At 44.4% G+C, this 20,577-nt stretch overlaps 1 protein-coding gene across 1 annotated transcript in view; it reads left to right on the top strand.

Moving 5' to 3' along the window:
* Positions 1 to 20,577, top strand: part of LOC147751043 (uncharacterized) — a 157,098-nt gene that overhangs the window by 2,315 nt on the left and 134,206 nt on the right. The window contains exons 2-7 of the mRNA XM_086932165.1: positions 343 to 419; positions 1,656 to 1,691; positions 2,117 to 2,152; positions 5,886 to 5,918; positions 8,910 to 8,981; positions 9,436 to 9,495. Of these exons, the coding sequence (XP_086788291.1) occupies positions 343 to 419; positions 1,656 to 1,691; positions 2,117 to 2,152; positions 5,886 to 5,918; positions 8,910 to 8,981; positions 9,436 to 9,495 (314 nt within the window). The remainder of the gene's footprint in view (positions 1 to 342; positions 420 to 1,655; positions 1,692 to 2,116; positions 2,153 to 5,885; positions 5,919 to 8,909; positions 8,982 to 9,435; positions 9,496 to 20,577) is intronic.

The raw sequence follows: 20,577 nt of genomic DNA, 5'->3' as shown, positions 1-20,577 counted from the left end.
TTAATCAGTCTCTGTATGCCGAGTGGGGTGCGCGCCAGCATGACCGCATCGTCTGCATAAAGCAGAACCGGAATTGGTCTGTTTGCTACTCTTGGGGAATCTACCTTTAGTCCCAGTAGGGCTTGTTACAGACCATTTATGTATAGGGAGAATAAAAATGGGGCCAGAATGCATCCCTGCCGTACACCACTAGTACAGGAGAAGGACTCGGTGCACCCCCCCTCTGTATTAAAACTTACATTACCTGAGGTATTCCGGTGTTGGGCTTTCATAATCTTTATTAGTTCTTGGTCTGCCCCTAATATACCCATTAAATTCCATAACTTCTCCCTATTGACACAGTCGAATGCTGCTGTGAGGTCCATGAAGGCAAGAAAGACCGACTCAGTACTGGAGATGGTATATCTTGCCACCAAAAGGTACAAATTTAAACATTGATCTGTAGTAGATCTGCTTGCCCTGAACCCGTATTGAACGTCAATAATGACGTTCTGCTCCTCCGCCCATAGTGTCAACCGATTAAGAATGATGTGTCCTAGAATCTTGGCAGTAACATCAATTAGTGAATTTGGGCGATAACATTGGGGGCTATCCTTATTCCCTTTTTTACAGCTAGGCACTATCGTGGCTGTAGACCAAGACCGGGGAAGCCCTGTTGCTAAGGCAGCGTTTATTATTCTAGTAAGGATTGGCGCCCATAGATCTACATTACTTAAAAAGAGGTTTGGAGGTATCCCATCCGGGCCTGGTGCTTTGTTTCGAGTGAGGCCGCAAATTCCTGCTATGATCTCTTCTAGGCTAAATTCAACTTCAGCTTCTCGTGTGGCGCTCCCTTCACCAGTTTGGGGATGTGTCATATCATACAGCTGCACACTAGTCAGCCGATTATACAGCCCACTGTAGTGTTCCACCCACTCTTCTGGCAGGACATTAGACGATATCTGATTGATAGATCCCTCTTGAAAACAAGGGTTATTTATTATTTTCCAGAAACTGGTTGTGTCCTTCTTTTCAGAGGCTTCTCTAAGATTCTCCCAGGTTTGAGATCGAAGAGCGGACTTTCTTTGTTTAACTGCCTGTTTATAATTTTTTCTACATTGCATGATCCTATATTTATCCCTAGAGGCCAATTTTAGGGCATTTCTCAGTTTTTTCTGTGAAAGGGAACATGCCTTGTCAAACCATTTAGTGTCGTTATTGGGCTTACCCTGTCCTTTGGCTTTTAGTAGGCCATCAATAATCCGGCCCAATCCTTCAAAATGCTCTATCAGTTTTTTGCCTTCCACCGCTAGATCTAGGCAATCCTCCAATAGCTGTCTACCCTCTACTGCAAATGATATGTAGAACTCCTCACCATTTATGCGGGTCCATTTTAAGCGTCTGCCCTGGTCGACAGCCAAAAGATAATCACAAGGCCCAAATTAGTGAAAATAGATCACTGCGGGCATGTGTAGCTCCACGTCCCCTAGACACAAGAGTGTTCCATGGGTCACCCTAAATCCTATGGTCAGGGTGCATGCTACAAGCTTTCTGTGCCACAACCCAGAAAGTGAAAAGAATTCTGCAGCTCTTTAAGAGAATATGTTTTAATATTTATTGTACATAATTGGCTTGATCTCTTAACACTGATTTTTTTGCTATTTGACCTTTTCTAGGGTCTTCCAGGGCCTGTTGGCCACAAAGGTGATCAGGTGAGTAGCAAGTTATTATTATCAAGAGATTAGTACAAAGTCCAATGCCCCTAGAATGCAAGATCAGTCTTGAAATCCACCCCCTCCTGCTCAGCGGTGTTAAGGGTCCTCTGCTACCTTAACAATAACTTGATTTTACATAGCGCTTCAGGGCACACTCTGCTGTTGCTAAGAGCTATAACTAAGCTATGTTACCATAATGTCGTGACACTCAGTTTCAGACCTCTGAAGGTTGAAGGCTTAGTCAGTGATGCCAGGATTTGCACGTATGACCCTCACATCACAGAAAAGGTCAGCGTCGATCATAAACTCTTTGAGGCATCTGACTGGTCCTCCTCATTTGCTAGTAGATAGATGGGGTGAGAGGGTTCTGCTTACTCATATCTTTGTTCTTCATTCATGTATATGTTGCTTTGGCATTGCAGGGTAATCAAGGATTCCCAGGAGCTCCTGCCATCGGTGTAAGTACACACCTTTCTTACCTTACTAGTACAGGGCTGGCAGTCATGCGCCCTTCCTCAAAAGCAAGGAGCTATTCCTATTTGTGTAACAAGATCCCAGCTTCTTGACTTATGTCATAAACGCTGACAGGGCAAAATAATAACCAACTCCTGCTACAGAGCAGAAACCATTGACCCACACAAAATCAATTGTGGATTGAAGAAGCCACAGTGATTTCTACAGCACTCACCTTTCATTCAATTTCCATTGCTTTGAAAAAGAAATGAATTAGAAAAAAATGCAAGCTGTCAGTTGAAGTTATGGGGCCTTATCACGTAAACTGAGCACTAGGAGCGCTACTTAAGATAGTCTATGCCACAGTTTTGGGGTTACTGGTGTCTTACGTGGTTGAAGAGCAGGAGCAGCACTTTTGTTGCACCTTTTACAGTGGTAGTTGGCTGCTTGTCACAGGAATCTTCAAGTCATGTGCTGCTTTTTATTAGAAATATAGCAACATATGTTGACGTATCTAACAACTGAACATAACGTAATACCATAAATAAAGCAACTAATCAAGAAAATTAAAACAAAACAGGGCACACCATAACACAACACTGAAAACAAATTGCAACACAACCGCCATAGTATACAACACAACAAAAACCCATTGCAGTAATAAAGCATAGAAACACAGCAGCACACAAGACACAGAACATATCACCAGCAAAACAAAAAAAGTTATACAAATGTTCTTGTGACACATTACCTCCTCCAGAATCTAGGGGCATATTATCAAGAAACAGCGTTAACATTTTCACCACTTTAGCGGCAGAAAACTGCTGCTAAAGCGACGATAATGGGCTTGATAATATGCCTTGTGAATTCCCATAGAAGCCCATGGTCTGGTGTGAACATGGGCTTCTATGGGAATTCTCTACTACGTATTATCAAGCACATTATCGCCACTTTAGAGGCAGTTTTCTGTCGCTAAAGCGGCGATAATGTTAACGCCGTGCTTTATAATATGCCCCCTAGTTTTCATAAAACTTTGGTAAAAGGTGTTTGGGGCAAGCACTGTTGTAGCGTACGACCAAAGACATGAAGACATGAAATAGACAAAGCGCCAGTCAGAATTTATTGTAAACGTCTCAAGATTATGGCAATTAAAAAAAAAAAATCAAGAAACACTGCACTCGAGGTCAAGTTCCCAGCCCACACACCAAATCATTTGTTCATAGGTAAAGGTACAAAAAGGATGCAGAATCCGCCACACCCATTCAATCTGCCAACACTCCGGGCTGTTTCCACGACAGCTTTAACCCTTCACTGTCTCTCACACTGCAGCTATTTTCTGTGTCATTCTTCTGAAGTTTTAATTTCTGTTACGGAATTTCCCATCATCACTCTTGCTGGAAGGCATGTCCATGCATTTTCAATCCTTTTTCGGTGAAGATGGTATTTGTTACTATACAGGTGTAAGGCTGCTTTTAATATCGCCCTGGTGTCAGAATATGTTGGCTTTCAATCAGGCAGGTATAATTCCCCGGCTTTGCCCTACTTCAACAAGGTAAAGCTGAATAGAATCTGCACGAAGTTGCGAAGCACTGTGTGATTGCACCTTCACACAGCCTTTACTTTTGTGCCCAACTTAGACAACGTATTTTCAAACTGACCTTCTTAGAGTACAGGCACCTCCCTGGCTTGTACCATGAAGCCATGGTTGCTTTTCTGGGATGTTCCCCACAAAGCACAGATCACCAGAGAAGCTGAGACATGACATTCCTCGGTATAAAGTTGTGTGATGAGGAATACCGAGGAAGCCAGGATATATTTACTCTGGTTTCAACAGAGCAAACAGATACAGAACCCAGGATTGCAGAGATCCCACCTTAGCTGCTGGCTTCAGAACAACACATGCCCCTTATAGGAAAAGGAGAAACCATCCCTCAGTATGTTTTCTATGCTTCCTATTTGTGTTCACATTTCGTGAAACGGTGCATGCACCTTTTGAAACGGAAAGCAGCAAAAGTAGTGTCATGCTTTAGGGTGAGCATCGTGATACTTTGAGTCAAAGTGTGGAAATCACAACTCAGTCGACGGAAACTCAGGGCCATCCTGTGAATATCTTTAAAATGGTTTGATCTGGCACTTGGTGACACTAGGCCCAAGATGGGCACAGCCTTATTTATTGCTAGAGGATGAAGGGTCCTAAACCTTAGGTGGATGAATACATGCAGGTGCTTGATCACTGCTACCGAGAGGGTGAAGGGCATAACATGTAGATGGATACATGTCTGCAAGAGCCTCTTCATTGGTACATAGAGCTTGGGGGATCCTAGAGCATAGATGGACACGTCAGTACTTCTGAGCCAGCATAGCCCTAAAGCCCAGATGGTTGACTTAAAGTGCCCAGTCCTACAGAGCTCTACAGTCCAGATGGATGAATAAATAAATGTGCTGGTTAAATGCAAGGAACCCATCTGTGAATGCTTGGACTTTTTCTGAACCGGGATCGCATGTTTTTGGAACATTTTGTAGCTCCAATGTATTGTCAAGATTTTAGTTATAAAGTATAGCGGGTACATAATGATGCTATTCAGGTGCCTCTAAGATTCTTTGTTGCTTTAATTGACGTTCTGCTGAGAAAATATCACATTTTCAGAGATGTGCAAATGCAGAATTGTGGCTTAAATTCTTGGTTTCTGTCCAAATGCACTGAGAACACTGTACACGTCTGTTTAGTCACATAACATTCAAATTGAAGAGGCTCCCTATAGATTAAACTTAGATTTTCATGTTTCGCTGGCCAATAGTTTGTACCTGTTGCAGCATCCTCAGCGCAGATAAGCCCCACTTGAGGTATCTGACTCTGTTCTCACTGCCCTGATTCCCTTTTAGATGCTGTGGATTTTGGGGTGGGTTTGTCACATGAAACCAGCCTTCTAGATGGGCTGCTCTGTGCTCCCATTTTTTTAATTGCCAATTTAGATTTGATGCCCTCTGGCTTCCCTTAGCAGGGAGCTACACCTAATGGGAGGTAATAGTTGCCAAGGACTCCCAATTAACCCTACTAGCAGCAGAGGTTGTGGTAAAAATTCTAGCACTGGAGATGACCACAGAACAGAGCCCATAGTTTCATTATTTTCAGAGCCATTAATCACTTCCAGATTGATCTCAGACTTTAATACATTTTTTTTGTTTTACAAAATCGAGGTGGGGAAGGGGCGTTAGAATTCCCAGGTTAATCTCAGAATTTTTTTTAAAATTAATATAAGTAGCCTTTCTTTTAATGTAAAACTTCACATTTAGTCCCATTTGTCCATAATTCTTAATAATCTATGTTTTATTAAACTTTTTATGTTTTATTTTTTATAATTATAGACACTCCCATACCTCTCTATCAGAAAATTTAACTTTTTTACCTAATCCCTACCTTCAAACTGTTTTTGTCTTTGCCATTCCCCGTACTCTAATCCCTCGTTCTAATTCTGATTTTGTGTATCCAATGTTTTTATGGTTCGAGTTTGATACCCTAAGATTTTTGCATCCTTGAATAAGTGTCCTGAACAAATGACATGCTCCTAATTCAAGATGCCTGGAAATTCTACATAAAGGCAGAAGCCCTGGGTATTTAGTGCTATGTGGATAATTGTGAATTGCTGCACATCCAGCACAATGTTACTGATTTTATGCATTATTGAATGCTGCAGTACAGTCAATCACAGAAGTATCACGCTTTTTGTCTCTCCACAGGTTGTGGGTCCCACTGGGAGAAAAGGAGGCAGGGTAAGTTTGCTTTATTTATGATTATTTAACTCCAGTGCTTTACGTGAGCTGGGTCCTGGCAGTGCCACTTTTTCTGCACATTTTTGCCCATCTCTTGCCCCAACCCTATCTCACCCCCAAGGGGGAAGGAAGTGGGGAGGAGGAATGGGATGGTGGACCACTCTGAAGGTTGGTGGACATGTATGGTCCTTTGGATCTTTGGAAACTAGCAAGAAGTGTAGAACTGATCTTTTCCCACAACACATCTCATCTCTGTCTGCCCACCTAGTGAGATTATAGAAGCCATGGGCGGACTCTAAATTTTGGTATGTGTGTGATGGGTTCTGGGACTTCCCTTCTGGAAACACTTACCTTTATACAGTGCAGTAAAACATGGGACAGGGACCATTTTTCCACTTTTAGTTTAAGTACTGTAGGGCAGATTTACAAGCCCCTGGCGTCACTTTTGCACTGCGTAACTTTTTGTGATGCAGTGGTGGCATAAACCATACACCACGTTACAGGCCATTTACAACGTGACGCATCTAGCTAGATGCGTCACGTTGTAAAGCCCTGTCCCACTCTCGTCAGAAACCCCCACTTATCTTGGAGAATATGTACAAATTCAGAGCAACCGCGCTGTGGTGGTTGCCTTGAAGGCTGAAGAGTTTATCAAGTGGCTTCCATGATTGTTGTGCCAGGTCGGCTGTCATGTTTTCAGAATAAACTCCGAAACAGAAGTTTGTTCTTGATAACCAAACATTCAGTGGCCCTCTCAGAGAGTTTTCTCACTGTGCCTGGGAGTCCAAGGGGATGCACTCAGAACGATCAACTTTCCTCCTCACCAGAAGGACACAGAGGGCACTACCTTTCACCTCCGAACTCAAGGATATCTTTTGCGGTGTTCCCCAGGTCTCAGCCCTACGCTCTTCAATACATACATAAACCCACTGGTCAACATCGTTAGTTCTCACGGTCTCAACCTATATCCTGTACAGACGACACCCAACTCATCCCCTCCCCCAGCAATGACCCTACCACCACCAGAACCAGCTTCAACAGGTGCATGACAACATCGTCGGCTGGATGAAGAATAGCGCCTGAAGTTGAACATGGACAAGAAAGACTTACGGATCTTCAGCAACAACAGCAATCCCTTGAACAATTCCTGGTGGCCTTCAGATCTGGGACCCTCCCCTATACCAGCTGACCACGCCAGAAACCTCAGAATCATTTTTGATAACAAGCTCACCATGAAATCACAGATCAATAGCGTCACCTCCACCAGCTTCCTCATTCTGCATATGCTACTGAACATCTTTAAGTGGCTACCCCTGCACATGAGACGCACCGTGACACAGGCCCTCATCATCAGCAGACTGGAGTATGGCAATGCTCTCTATGTAGGAATCGCCACATAGGTCCTACAGAGCCCCAAACAATACAGTGCGCCGCAGCCAGACTTATCCTCGACCTTCGCTGATGAACCCACATCACACCCCACCTCAGACAATTCCACTGGCACCCCTTTCGGAGGAGATGCTGATTCAAGCTGCTGACCTATGCACACAAGGCTCTACACAACCAAGGAATTGCCTACATTAACCACCATCTGAATTTTTACCAACCATTGAGAAGAATATGCTCTGAATCCCTATCACTTGCCCACCCTCCCTGCATCCACCAAAGCAGAAGTGGAGGACGCTGCTTCTCCTATATTGCTGCAAACACCTGGAACAGCCTCCCCGTGGACCATCACTTCACTTCCGGAATTCAGAAGGGCCCTCAAGACCTGGCTATTCGAATTAGCCTTCTGGGACCTGCATGTGCCTGCATACTGTATCGGGTGATTAGCAGCGATATTTAAATCCTGATTGAAACCTAATTGATACACTGCATAAAAAGACTACATTTTACAAAGTATAATATTTTTTAGAATCATCAGTTATACTTTACAAAACTAGATATATTACAAATCAAGGCTGTAATTTTATACTAAAAGTGCATATGAAATACATTTGTTTTGTTTGATACAAAGAGGTTATAATCGTCGACTAGGTACTGCAAACTGCAATAAAAAAAAAAGTCCCCCTTGACAAATGCATTTTTTTATGAATATGGATAACAAACAGGATCAAAATGTCAAGCAGGATGAACTTTACACAGATGAAGCCAACAGTTTAGAAATACAAATGTTTGTTAACAAACACAGACCATAATTTATGCCACTGGCTATGGTGTGCAACCACAGGTCACAAGAAAAGTAAACACACTAATGCCGCTGTTTTAACTAACACGATCCGTAGTAAACTAACAGAAAATGTTGTTTGCAAACATCGGTTCAAGTTTATACACAAAGGGAGTTATTTACTCGGGTGATGTGCAGGCAAGTGTGTGGCGCAAAGCAGGACAAAGCATTGCACCAATTTAAATACTATTATAAAAGTCTGTGGATGCAGGGCAACTATTTGCTCTTTTGTACAACCATTAGTACATAACCAATAATGTCTGTTGTTTTCTACCACTTGCTGTAGTTTACAAACAGAGACTTATGTTTACAGAGAAACAGTATAATTTATGAACATAAGCTGTAGGTTGAGAAAAGATGATACCTTTTATAAACCATCCCGGTTGTTTGCAGAGGCTAATCTTTATAAAAGAGTTCATGGTTTCAATATTTTAGCCTATATTTGATTTTGTGATGCTCCCTAGAGGGCATGACTAGGGAAAAATGGCCGAGGCAGCATGGTGAAGTTAATTCACCCAGACTCCTCCTTCAAGGTATATTGCCGGTATATTGTGATGTCATGATATACTGCACCTAGTGGTATGTTAGTTATCTGGATTGTTTTCATATCAGTTATTGTGTTCAATCACACTTGATGAATATATTCCTGTTCAGCAAAAGTGGCACACAATATGTCACAATACTCTGTAGTGAAGAATATTGTTCACCAAACAATCTGATCCAAGTGCTTTTATACGAACATGATTGTTTGTGTTAATGTGCAGGGTGATGTAGGACCAGTGGGTCCTCCAGGACCTCAGGGAAACAAAGGAGACCAAGGAGATAAAGGTGAAAAGGTAGGAACATCTGATATGTTTCCTGTTTTTGATGATATTGGGTATCACTATTCAACAAACACAAATGAAAAGTACGCTAATATTGCAAGACCACACTGCTACGTCAGCGATGACCCACTTTGCTGGCTCACAATATCAACTTTGACCTTCTACTTAATGGTGGATATAGCATTGCATTGTATGGTCACATTTGTATAGTGTATCATACTCGTGACAAGGGCTCAAAGTTTTACTGTGTGATCAAGTAAAACTTAACCACATTTTGTTGTGCATGACTAGTAGACCATGGGTTTATATTGTCACTTTTCCATGCCTCGTCTCATATTTCTGGGTTTACAAAACGTTGCATGTTAGCTTGCATGTCATATTTCTTAGGTGGCCACACCATACTAAAGTAGCGAATATGGAAAGAGAGACAGCCAAAGAAAGTTGGCTAAGATTTGTTTTCTTCTAGGGAAGCCCTGGCTTTGGAATCCCTGGGCAGCCTGGCCTGAAAGGAGATGCAGGCGAAAGGGTAAGTTGAGCAGCCAATATATTTCTCATGAGGAAAATGATATGGCTAAGCGACATGTGAGAGAAGGAGTGAAAGGTGTGGAGAGACGGCCAGAGTTAGGTGCATTCTTAGAAGATGAGCAATAGTGATGATGGATCCAAGGAGCAACATGGACAGTCAATACATTATGAAGAAATAAAAAATATCTTGAATGGTTAGGGACTGACAAAGCCTCATTGATTGGAAGGATGGAGTTATGAGGAAGGATTTACAATCATGCGGATACTTAGATAATGAAAAGGGCGGAAGATGAAGAAGGGTTGACAGCTACCTGATTAGTCAGATAGTTTGAGGGATAGCGTGATGAGGATGGAGTGACGTTCACAGTAATAAAAAGATGGATGAATGGAAATTTAATCCATCCATTCATTTCATTGTTGGCATTTATGAAGTGCGAAATAGACCCCCAAATGGCAGTGAAGGGATCTTCCTAGCCATAGGATACATAGTCAACATATGTCGGTAGAAAGACTTGTGATGCACTTACAGGGTGAACCGAGGATGATGAGCATATAAGAATACAGAGGGTCAGAAGTATAGCATCACAGTGGATAAGGCAGTCGAATTAATTTTTGCAGAGAAAAGTCAATGCTTTCTGTTAGGATATGGACGATATGCTCAAGCTGTGTTTGGTTGCTGATTAGATGATTTGCTAGAAGATTGTCTTTAATAGGATGTCAGTGGGAAATCTGATCGTCACCGACTGCACTGTGGATTGGAAGTTTGTAGGAGGAAGGAATAGTTTTATTTTGGACAATAATGTTTACAGAATAATTAACATTCACGTTTTGTTTTAAATATTGTTCTTGAAGAGCTGAGTGGGTTCAACAAAAATTCTGCTAGTTTTAGCAGAGGATAAAAGACCAGGAAAACGCTGTTTCAGGTTACATTGTTGAAGCACTCCTGGATAAGGACCTGATGGTTCCTCAGCAAAAAAAGTCAAACAATTTTTTTCTTGTGTAGATTTTATGTTACACCACAGACATTGAAGGACTGGGTTTTCGTAAGACCCAGCGGTGCCAGGGGACAACACCTGAAACCTTCGTGGGTTACTTGTTCCGGCGTACAAATGACAGAGACACGGGACACTTCCTTCGGCGTCAAAGATCGAGGTTTATTTACTGCAGGGAACACAGAAGTCACAAGAAGTAAAACGTATGTAGGTTCTAGGAGACTGCTTCAAATTGTATCTGTGGATCGCTCCTTTTATACATATTTCTGTCATAGCACAACATGGCGAACAAAAGGTTACAACTCAGTTCCCACAGTAAATTTCATAGGGGGTTGCTTTCATGTATTCAGGGTCCCGGAACATAATTACAGTAGCATCGCCGGTTCCCAATTGTAAAAGTACATCTTCCCACCATTAGTGCATTCCATTCCGGCTGTAAACGAGTCAGAAAACAGGTGCAGAGGAAGACAAAGATAATCAACAGATTGAAAAGAGTGTAAGGGGGTGATATCGGAAACACGATTGCAGGAATCAAAGGAGACATGCCTAATGAATGCACGGCTGAAACAATAGACCGGCGCTGCAAGATGAGCCTTGAGCGAGGCCATCTGCCTTTGCAGTGTCATCCCCCTCGTCATAAAGACACCCTCAAAGGAACACATGCCTTCCGGAAGAGCTTGGGAATCCCAGGGTCACAATGCGGACAGCGTCCGTTCGCTGGCTACTTGAGGGCAAGAGACAAAATGGCTGCCATATCTAAAATGGAACCCGTGGGTTCAGATGAAGAAACCCACGAACAAGATGAACGGTTCAGGTCAGCATAGCGAAAATGCGTACACCCACTAAACTCGTCATTTGCAGTTCATAGATACCAAACTCGTCCATATTCGAACGAGTCGAAAACACCACTTACGATTGTCACGGAACCTCAGACGCTCCTTTTGCCCTCATGTAGGCAAGCACTAGTCGATATCAGAATCGATCTCGATATTCATCAGACCATCCAGATGTTGCTGCAACATCATTCTATCCATCAATGCTTCCTTGGTAACAGGTGGCCGTCTTATACACGTTGTGGCACAGAGGCCACATAAGGCAGGACCACACTGTACACAAAGACAACACGTGAATAGAAATGCTACAACAACCCCAATGATCATCAGAATTTTCCAACCCCACGTCGACATCAGGCCCCAAAACCATCCTAGTAGCGTCCATTCACCTACGTCCACGTGTATGGACTCGGAGATTTTATGCAACTTCGAGATGGCTTGATAGACAGTTGGAGCGTTGTCAGGAATGAAAATGCAGCAACTCGAATGGATCACCTGACATACACCACCTCTATCTGCAAGAACGACATCTAAAACCATACGGTTTTGTAACGTCATAAGCCTGTCCGCCTGAAGCTCTGCTGTTATATTACCAAGGGCACTTGCAGTGATATTAGCAGTTGATTCCACCACTCGAGTCAACTGTCTCAGGTTCCTACTATTGATCATAGGTCCCCAAAACGGCAAGAAACCCTTAAAGAAGTCTCCTGCTTCTTGACCGGCAGTGTCTTCTTTGCTAATTACACCTCTCACAATTCTGGTCTTGTGATAATCCGACCCAACGGTGAAGGTCGGAGGCAACAGATTCACAATATAACAGGTGCCTGAGAAGTCACGAGGCAACCATGTATATGCGCGGTCATAACAGACATAGTATGTACCCTTGGCAGTCAAAAGAACAGGGGAAGAGGCCATCTGTAAAACATATGTTTGAGTACAGGCACTCTTCCCAAGCTGAGCTCGCGGGCTTCGGCCAAGACCTTTCAAACAGAAATTACCGAGATGGGGTACGATCCAGATCGGAGACGAGCTTTTAAGCTGCCGATCACCCACTGACATGCTATACTCAGCCTCACTCAGATCTCTGTATGCTCGCACCTCTTCCTCTGGGATAAGCGATGCGTCAAAGATATCCCTATCTAAATCGGCAATCGCTCTTGCCAAAGGCTTGTGGTACGGGCCAGGACCATGATCTGCAGTGCGTGGCTCTCGATGGGGGTAGGAATCTAGTGCGCTACGAAACATAGTTTGGAATGCTCGAGCTGAACCCTGGGAACTGTAAGGAAGGACCAAGTACGGAATTCCCCTATCCATGGTATGTGGCGTTAAACCACACACCCAACAATTGGTAGTGTTCATCACCAACTGGTGTTGATGAAGAAGCTGGACGAAGGAGTTGTTCATGAATTCTGCACGTCTAACCTGCTCGTGTTGAGGTAGAGGATGAAAAGAAGGAGGAGAAACAGTGGGAGTAGGTTTTGGTTCAGAGGAAAGAGTAGGTGAAGCAGAAGGCAATAATGTTTGTATTCCAAAATATACTCCACCCACCAATAACATGGAAACAGTTAGGAACAGTAGGAACACCTGAAACAGAAAGCATTTGGTACGTACAATCCTGTGCAGTACTGATCTTTGCGCAAGAGTCTTCTCCACCTCCGACAACTTGGAGAATTCCATCCTCTAAAAACCGTCCGCAACGTTCTTGACGCACTTCGTTCTGAGTAGCGATTATCAATCCCCAGGAGTTCCTAGGAATCGACAAAAGTACCGACCTAGTGTCAGGAACCTGCTAAAAAGAAGGAAGTACCCGCACGGCCCTACGGTCAACCCGGATGTAAGGTTCTTTAATCAAACATTCAATTATAATAAAAAATCTCCTAGCTGTGGAAAAACACACACGTGGAAAAGAACTCAAGGATTAATAGAGGCTGCAATTATTCAAAATGTTCAAGATGATAATGAGGGGGTGACGCGAATTTCAAAAAGGGGAAAAAAGCAAAAAGATTTTTATTAGTCTTTGGTATGAGAACGAAGAAAATATCTGCTTCTTCCAGGACGAGTCTGTTCTTCAAATAATTGTTCAGGTTGCGGAACAGAGTCCTGTCGGTCAGACGATAGTTCAAGTTTTGAGTTTCCCAATGATGAAGGTTCAACAAAGTTATCTGATTGCACTGAAGTATCTCCCACAGGCTGAGCGTCACTGAACGGCACAAAGTTCACCGGAATTTCTGTTTCCGAGGCTGCGATACCGGTCCTCACCCACGAGTCCGCTGGTAAAGGTATTGGTACCTTCTTTGTGTGGGTGGCATGCACCCAGTGTTTGCGGCCTTCCAGACGAACGGCAGTTCTCGTGGCGAGTAGAACCTGGAAGGGTCCCACAAACCTCGGCTCCAGGTTTCGCTTCCGGTCAAAATTCCTGGTCACCACCCAGTCTCCTGGTTGGAGCCGATGTCCAGGACCCTCTGTCTGTGCCGGCAGTGCTTCAAAGACCTGTTGATGAATTAACCTCAGTTTAGCAGTCAGATCATGAAGATAATCAATCAACATTGGGTATTCAAGACTGTCGAAAGACCTGAGTCTAGGAACCCCCCAAATATTTGCCGGACGGCCGAACACAATCTCATATGGGCTGAGCCCTACTCGAGAGTGTACAGTCGTCCTGGTCGACAAAAGAGCCAGAGGCAAGGCATCAGGCCACGACAAACCAGTTGTAGCCTGAATCTTTGCGAGTTTCAATTTTAGAGTACCATTGTACCCTTCAACCAAACCTGCCGACTGGGGATGATTGGCGCTGTGGAATTTTTGTGTAATTCCAAGGCCCTTACACACACTCTTCATCACACTTCCCACAAACTCACTTCCATTATCAGACCATACAATTCGTGGCATTCCATACCGAGGAAAGTATTCCTTCAGTAGGACTTTTGCTGTGGACTGGGCAGTATTGTCTTTGAGAGGATAGGCTTCGATCCATCGGGAGAATGCGCAAACCACAACTAAAACGTACTTCAGGTTGTTACATCGCTCCATATGGATGAAGTCCAGTTGGATAACCTCAAAGGGACATGTAGGAGGAGCAAAGTGGCCAGGTGGGGTAGGAGTGCCCTTGCCAGGATTGTACATCATACATACCATACAATTCTTAACCACTCTCTCAGCACACTTAGCGATACCATCATTCTTCCATACAGGGGACAACAATTTGCAGATACCTTTCGCGCTAATATGTGACAAGCCGTGCGCCATAGTCACAACAGCTAGCACATATGCATCCGGCAACATCCATCTCTGATTTTCCGACAAATCAGTCCAACATCCATTCGCATCCAACTTTCCTGTGCTCTCCTTCCACTTAGTCTTTTCAGTTTCGGTGGCCTCCTTCTGAATCACTTTCACACTCTCAACAGTGTCCTCACACATACCAGTCTCTGTAGGCCACCTTACTGGACTCGTCACATACATTCTAGTTGCAAGATTTCTAGCTGTCTCTTTAGCAATCTCATCCGCAAACGCGTTACCACGGCCAACATCATCCGTCACCTTACAGTGCGCACTGCATTTAATAATCGCCACCTGCTTAGGCAACGTAAGTGCGTCTAAAAGATCGTTCACGAGCTGTCCGTGTTGGATCTTCGTGCCATGCGATGTCATAAAGCCTCTCTCTCGCCACAATCGACCAAAGCTATGTGCAACGCCAAAAGCATATTGACTATCAGTAAATACATTCACTCGCTTTCCCTTTGACAAAACACACGCTCTCGTCAACGCAATCAACTCTGCCGCCTGCGCAGAATTCTGATTCAACCTCGCAGTTTCCACAACCGTACTCAATGTTACCAAAGCATACGCAGTAGTCACATCACCATTCGGCAACTTAAAACACGAACCATCAACATACAAGGTTCCATCGGGGTCTGCCAATGGAGTGTTTTTTAGGTCAACACGACCCTTCGTTTCTTCCTCAGTTCGCAAATAGCAATCATGTGGTGGTACGTCATCTGATTCCATATTGGTTGGCAACAGCGTCGCCGGGTTTAGGACATTACAGCGCTTTATTTGAATCTGACTTGCCAAAAGCGTCAACTCGTGACCGGACAACCTTGCGCTCGTCAAGTGTTGAGTTTTCGTACGATTTAAGAGAGTGTCAACTGCATGTGGAACCATCACCGTAAGCATATTATCCATGACCAATCCTGCAGATTGTCGGATGGACACCGCAGCCGCTGCTGTCGCTCTTAGACAACTCGGCAAAGCTCTGGCTACTGGGTCCAAAGTCGAGGAAAAATATGCACATGGACGCTGCTTACCACCAAATTGCTGCGTCAGAACACTTAACGCACAACCCTCTCTCTCGTGAACGTATAGTGTAAACGGCTTACTGTAGTCAGGAGTACCTAACACAGGAGCCGAACACAACGCATCACGCAATTCAGAAAAACATTTGTGACACTCTTCAGTCCATGGCAAAGGAGTTGGAACATCCTTGCACGTGAGGGCTACCAATGGTTTCGCTAGCAATGAAAAATTTGAAATCCATTGCCTGCAATATGACGTGATACCTAGAAAGGCACGCACATCTCTCTGAGTTGTTGGCACAGTCATTCGAGCAATCGCCGCAATTCTCTCTGGGGTCAACCTTCTTCCCTCCTTTGACAATAAGTGACCTAGATAGGTTACTTCTTGACAACAATATTGCAGTTTAGAAGGTGACACCTTGTGATGTAAGTCACAGAGATGCTGTAACAACGATACCGTAGCAATTTTGCAGATGTCTTTTGTATCAGCAGCCACCAATAAGTCATCAACATATTGAATTAAAGCCGCACCAGCCGGTAACACAAACGCGTCAAGTTGACTCTTCAGGGCTTGGCTGTATATCGATGGGCTCTCACAGTAGCCCTGAGGAGCGCGTTTAAACCTAAAGCTGCGACCTCCTAATGAGAAACCGAATAGATCTCTGCTTTCCTCAGCAATCGGAATGCTAAAGAAAGCATTCTTCAGATCGATCACTGAGAACCAAGAAGCAGATGCTGGAATCAGAGTCAGTAAAGCCGTAATGTCAGGCACCACAGGAAACTGAGGAATCACAATTTTGTTCACCTCCCGTAAATCAATAACAAAACGATAAACAGGAGGCTTGGATGAATCAGTACGTTTCAGAATAGGTAACACAGGACTATTACACACGTTTCCCCGAGTCTCCTCGATAACATCTTTCTCGATGAGATCATAGATGATCGCTAACAACGCTCGTTCACCATCAAGGGAGATACGATACTGGGGAATACGTGGCAATCGCACATTCAATCTCAGTTGAACAACATAAGGAGAGATGTCAAGCAGGCCCACGTCATTGGGACCTGTTGCCCACAAAGATGCAGGAAGAGAACTCAATTCCGGTGGGAGCTTATCAGATGACAAGTACATGGGAGAGATCACTCTTTGACCCAACGTAAGCTCCACTCCCGCAGGAGAACAATACAAAGTCGCATATAAACGTTTCAACAAATCCAGGCCCAAAAGATTCTCACCACAACCAGTAGTCAAAATCAAAGGAGCTTTCAGCTCACAAGGCCCAATTGTAAGGGGCAAAGAACTAGAGACCGGATTGCTAACAGGGGCGCCAGAGAATCCAACGGAAACATTCGTTAAGCCAGACAAAGGTGCGCCAGGGAGTTTCGAATGCATGATGGAACTTTTCGCTGCACCAGTGTCCAACAGAAAAGGCTCAACTACGCCCGATGTGGCAACTGCGACGTAAGGCCCTCTCTGATCAACCGGAACTGATACTACTCCCTCTCTTTGTCGGTGGCTATCCTAGTAATTACCGTCATCAATACCCTGCTCGATATAAAAATCGTCCACATGGTACTGTGCAGATCTACCTGACGATGAACCACGCTGATCAAAACAATTGTTGGAATCAGATGAATTGTTAGAACGCTCATTTTGATTCTGAGTAACACCGCGACCTCTATCTCGCGAGGCCTGCTGAGGACCACTACGACCTCCTCTAGATGAACCACCATTATTTCGGTCGCGCAAAACCGGGCAATCAAACCTTAAATGACCCTCACCTCTACAGTAAGCGCATTGATTGTATCCAAGCATAGGTCTCTGCGAAGAGGAGTCATTCCGCGATTGTGGCCTAGCGGATTGCGATTGCGATCTATTCCGCTGTTGAGAATCATTTTGATTTGAGCGCGGAGGATACGCTTGCTGTAACAGAACTTTTGTTTTGAGATCTTTTGTCTTTTTATCCGCACGATCATTTTCCTCCTTCTCCCTATTTTCGTAATACTGAGCCGTGGCCAATATCTGAGCGGAGGTAGAAACAGCCCACGAACTCTCGGAATTTTTCAATTTGTTGCTAAGGTCAGGCAACAAATTCGATACAAATTTATCTACGAACAACCTCTGACCTCCCTCAGTGCTCATATCCTGACCACTGTGATCAATGAATGCCTCCTCAAATCTCGTAAAGAAATCGGAGACACTCTCGTCCTTCTTTTGCTTACACACAGACAATTTATCCCAATTAACTTTCATGGCTGGCATAAGTGTCTTCATTAGTGTAATGATTCTTTGAGGCAAAGCCGTGATTAACTGCTCAGGCTTAGCCCCACCAACCTGCAATCCGTCAGCCGCTGTAAGCGCAGCCCAATCACTGCCTAACTCAGCTGCGTGATTTTCTTGACGTATTTTCGCCCAAACCGGTTGAGGTACTACGTTGCCGAACAACATGTCGATGTCGGCAAGATTCATGATCGTTGCATCCACTAATTGGGACAACTCTTTGTAGTATCCTGCAGGATTTTTACGGGGGTCAGGCAAAGATTGCTTAACCTGTAAGACTTCCGATCGCTTCCATGGAAGGTGTATCCAAACTCTCTGGAAGTGTGGCAGAATCGGAGGGGCAGCACCAGGGTTACCTGGCATATACACTGGGGGGACTTCACGCATGGGATACTGACCAGGCGTCGCCATCCACTCCTCAGATTCATCTTTAAACAATGCTCGAGGTATCACAGTGGGACGAAAGGATAGAAGATGTTCTATAGCACGTCGAACATTGCTACCCACAATCATACCACTCGAAAACTGAAGCCGAAGTTCAGTTACGTCGATCGGTACTTCGTTTACCTCATCATTTGATATCGCTTCACATAAAAATTTGCACATTTCATCAAACACAAATCTCTGTGTTGGCTCATTGAATTGAGAGAAAGTCTCAAAAATTATGCGCGGGGAACTTTTAAGGGGATATCTAATCCAATTACGTGCCATCCTAATTAACGTATCGCGTTCCTTACCACCAGGAAGCTGACTTCGTCGTTGGGGAACATCAGAAACGTTGGACCCAAGAAGCGGTCCAAAAGGAGAGTAAAGATTAGCAACAGCATTAGGAATGCGTCTTCGAACAGACGGAGAAGAGGAGAAAAGTACAGGAGCAACAACATGAGGACTAAACACAGGAGCAGTAGGAGTAACCACAAGAGCAGAAGTAGCGGGAACAGCAAGTTGAGAAGGTATAGGCAGTGGAGCAGTAGGAACAGGAGCAGGTAGAGGAATAGGGACAGGAGGATTCGCAAGAACAGGACCAACGACAGGCTGACCAGCAGCCGCCGGAACGACAGGTTGAGGAACAGGGGGAACCACAGGCGCTGTAGTATCCTGTGCATATGGAGGTGGTGACTTCAGTAGGTAGGACAACAAAGGATCCTCAACTGCTTCCTCTCACTTCTTATCAGTACTCGATGGTAGAGCGGGATAACACTTATCCACCGCCATACGTTGTAATCTATCAAAAACTTCCTTTTCCTTCTCGTCTTTGTCTCGCTGGAACTGCTCTGCATTTCTCATTGTCGTAACGATACCTTCCCTCTTATTACATTTAAGCTGTTTGATTTCTTTCTGCTTGGCTTCTTTACGCCATAACCGAAAGGAATCGAACATGGCCGGCCTTGCTTTCTTTTTGAACAATTTTGCTTCTAGATTATCCAAAATTGCTGTTTCGAAACTACCATGAGGTGGCCAACTAAGGACACCGTCATCTTTAGTGTAACGGACCCAGCACTCATTATATGCGATAGGACCCACACCATGGCGACTATATAACTCATAGACTGGAGTTCCAACTGGAGGTATCGGACATGAATCCTCCAATCGGGAATCCACACCACAACCTTTAAAGCAACTAAACAAAGTACTACGGCCAGGCATCGTGCACACTAACCGAGTTTCACAAACTTCAAGGGTTATCGATTTACGATATCCTCACAAAAATGTAAGACCCTTGGTCTTTGGCGACTGCAATCGTCAAAATAAAACAACTAAGAACCAAGTACTAAGAACCACAAATGCAATGGAACCATGCAAACATCCAAGCACCAACAACAACTAAGGACTCTGGGAGCGACCCACAAATACTTAACTGAAAGAACAATGGCGTCACCAGGAAGGCCCGTCAATCGTCTCGCTGTACAAAGGTCTACGCCAGGCGCCAAAACAGTCAGGGCATCAGTCCGTCGCAGCCGTCAGGAGGCGGGGGATCTTCGCGGGAAAAGTCTTCGGGCCACTTGTTTCGACAACAGGATCGATGAAGCGGGGTGCACCTTCCCTCGGAGATTTCACACGAAGTTCCTCACGATCGTCGGGCTTTGGACCGGTACCGCTGATGTCGCCCCACTTGGGCGCCAACTGAAGGACTGGGTTTTCGTAAGACCCAGCGGTGCCAGGGGAAAACACCTGAAACCTTCGTGGGTTACCTGTTCCGGCGTACAAATGACAGAGACACGGGACACTTCCTTCGGCGTCAAAGATCGAGGTTTATTTACTGCAGGGAACACAGAAGTCACAAGAAGTACAACGTATGTAGGTTCTAGGAGACTGCTTCAAATTGTATCTGTGGATCGCTCCTTTTATACATATTTCTGTCATAGCACAACATGGCGAACAAAAGGTTACAACTCAGTTCCCACAGTAAATTTCATAGGGGGTTGCTTTCATGTATTCAGGGTCCCGGAACATAATTACAGTAGCATCGCCGGTTCCCAATTGTAAAAGTACATCTTCCCACCATTAGTGCATTCCATTCCGGCTGTAAACGAGTCAGAAAACAGGTGCAGAGGAAGACAAAGATAGTCAACAGATTGAAAAGAGTGTAAGGGGGTGATATCGGAAACACGATTGCAGGAATCAAAGGAGACATGCCTAATGAATGCACGGCTGAAACAATAGACCGGCGCGGCAAGATGA

The sequence above is a fragment of the Lissotriton vulgaris genome, chromosome 1_1 (assembly GCF_964263255.1).
Source record: "Lissotriton vulgaris chromosome 1_1, aLisVul1.2, whole genome shotgun sequence".
Lineage (NCBI taxonomy): Eukaryota > Metazoa > Chordata > Amphibia > Caudata > Salamandridae > Lissotriton > Lissotriton vulgaris.
This window is presented reverse-complemented; position numbering and strand designations above follow the sequence as displayed.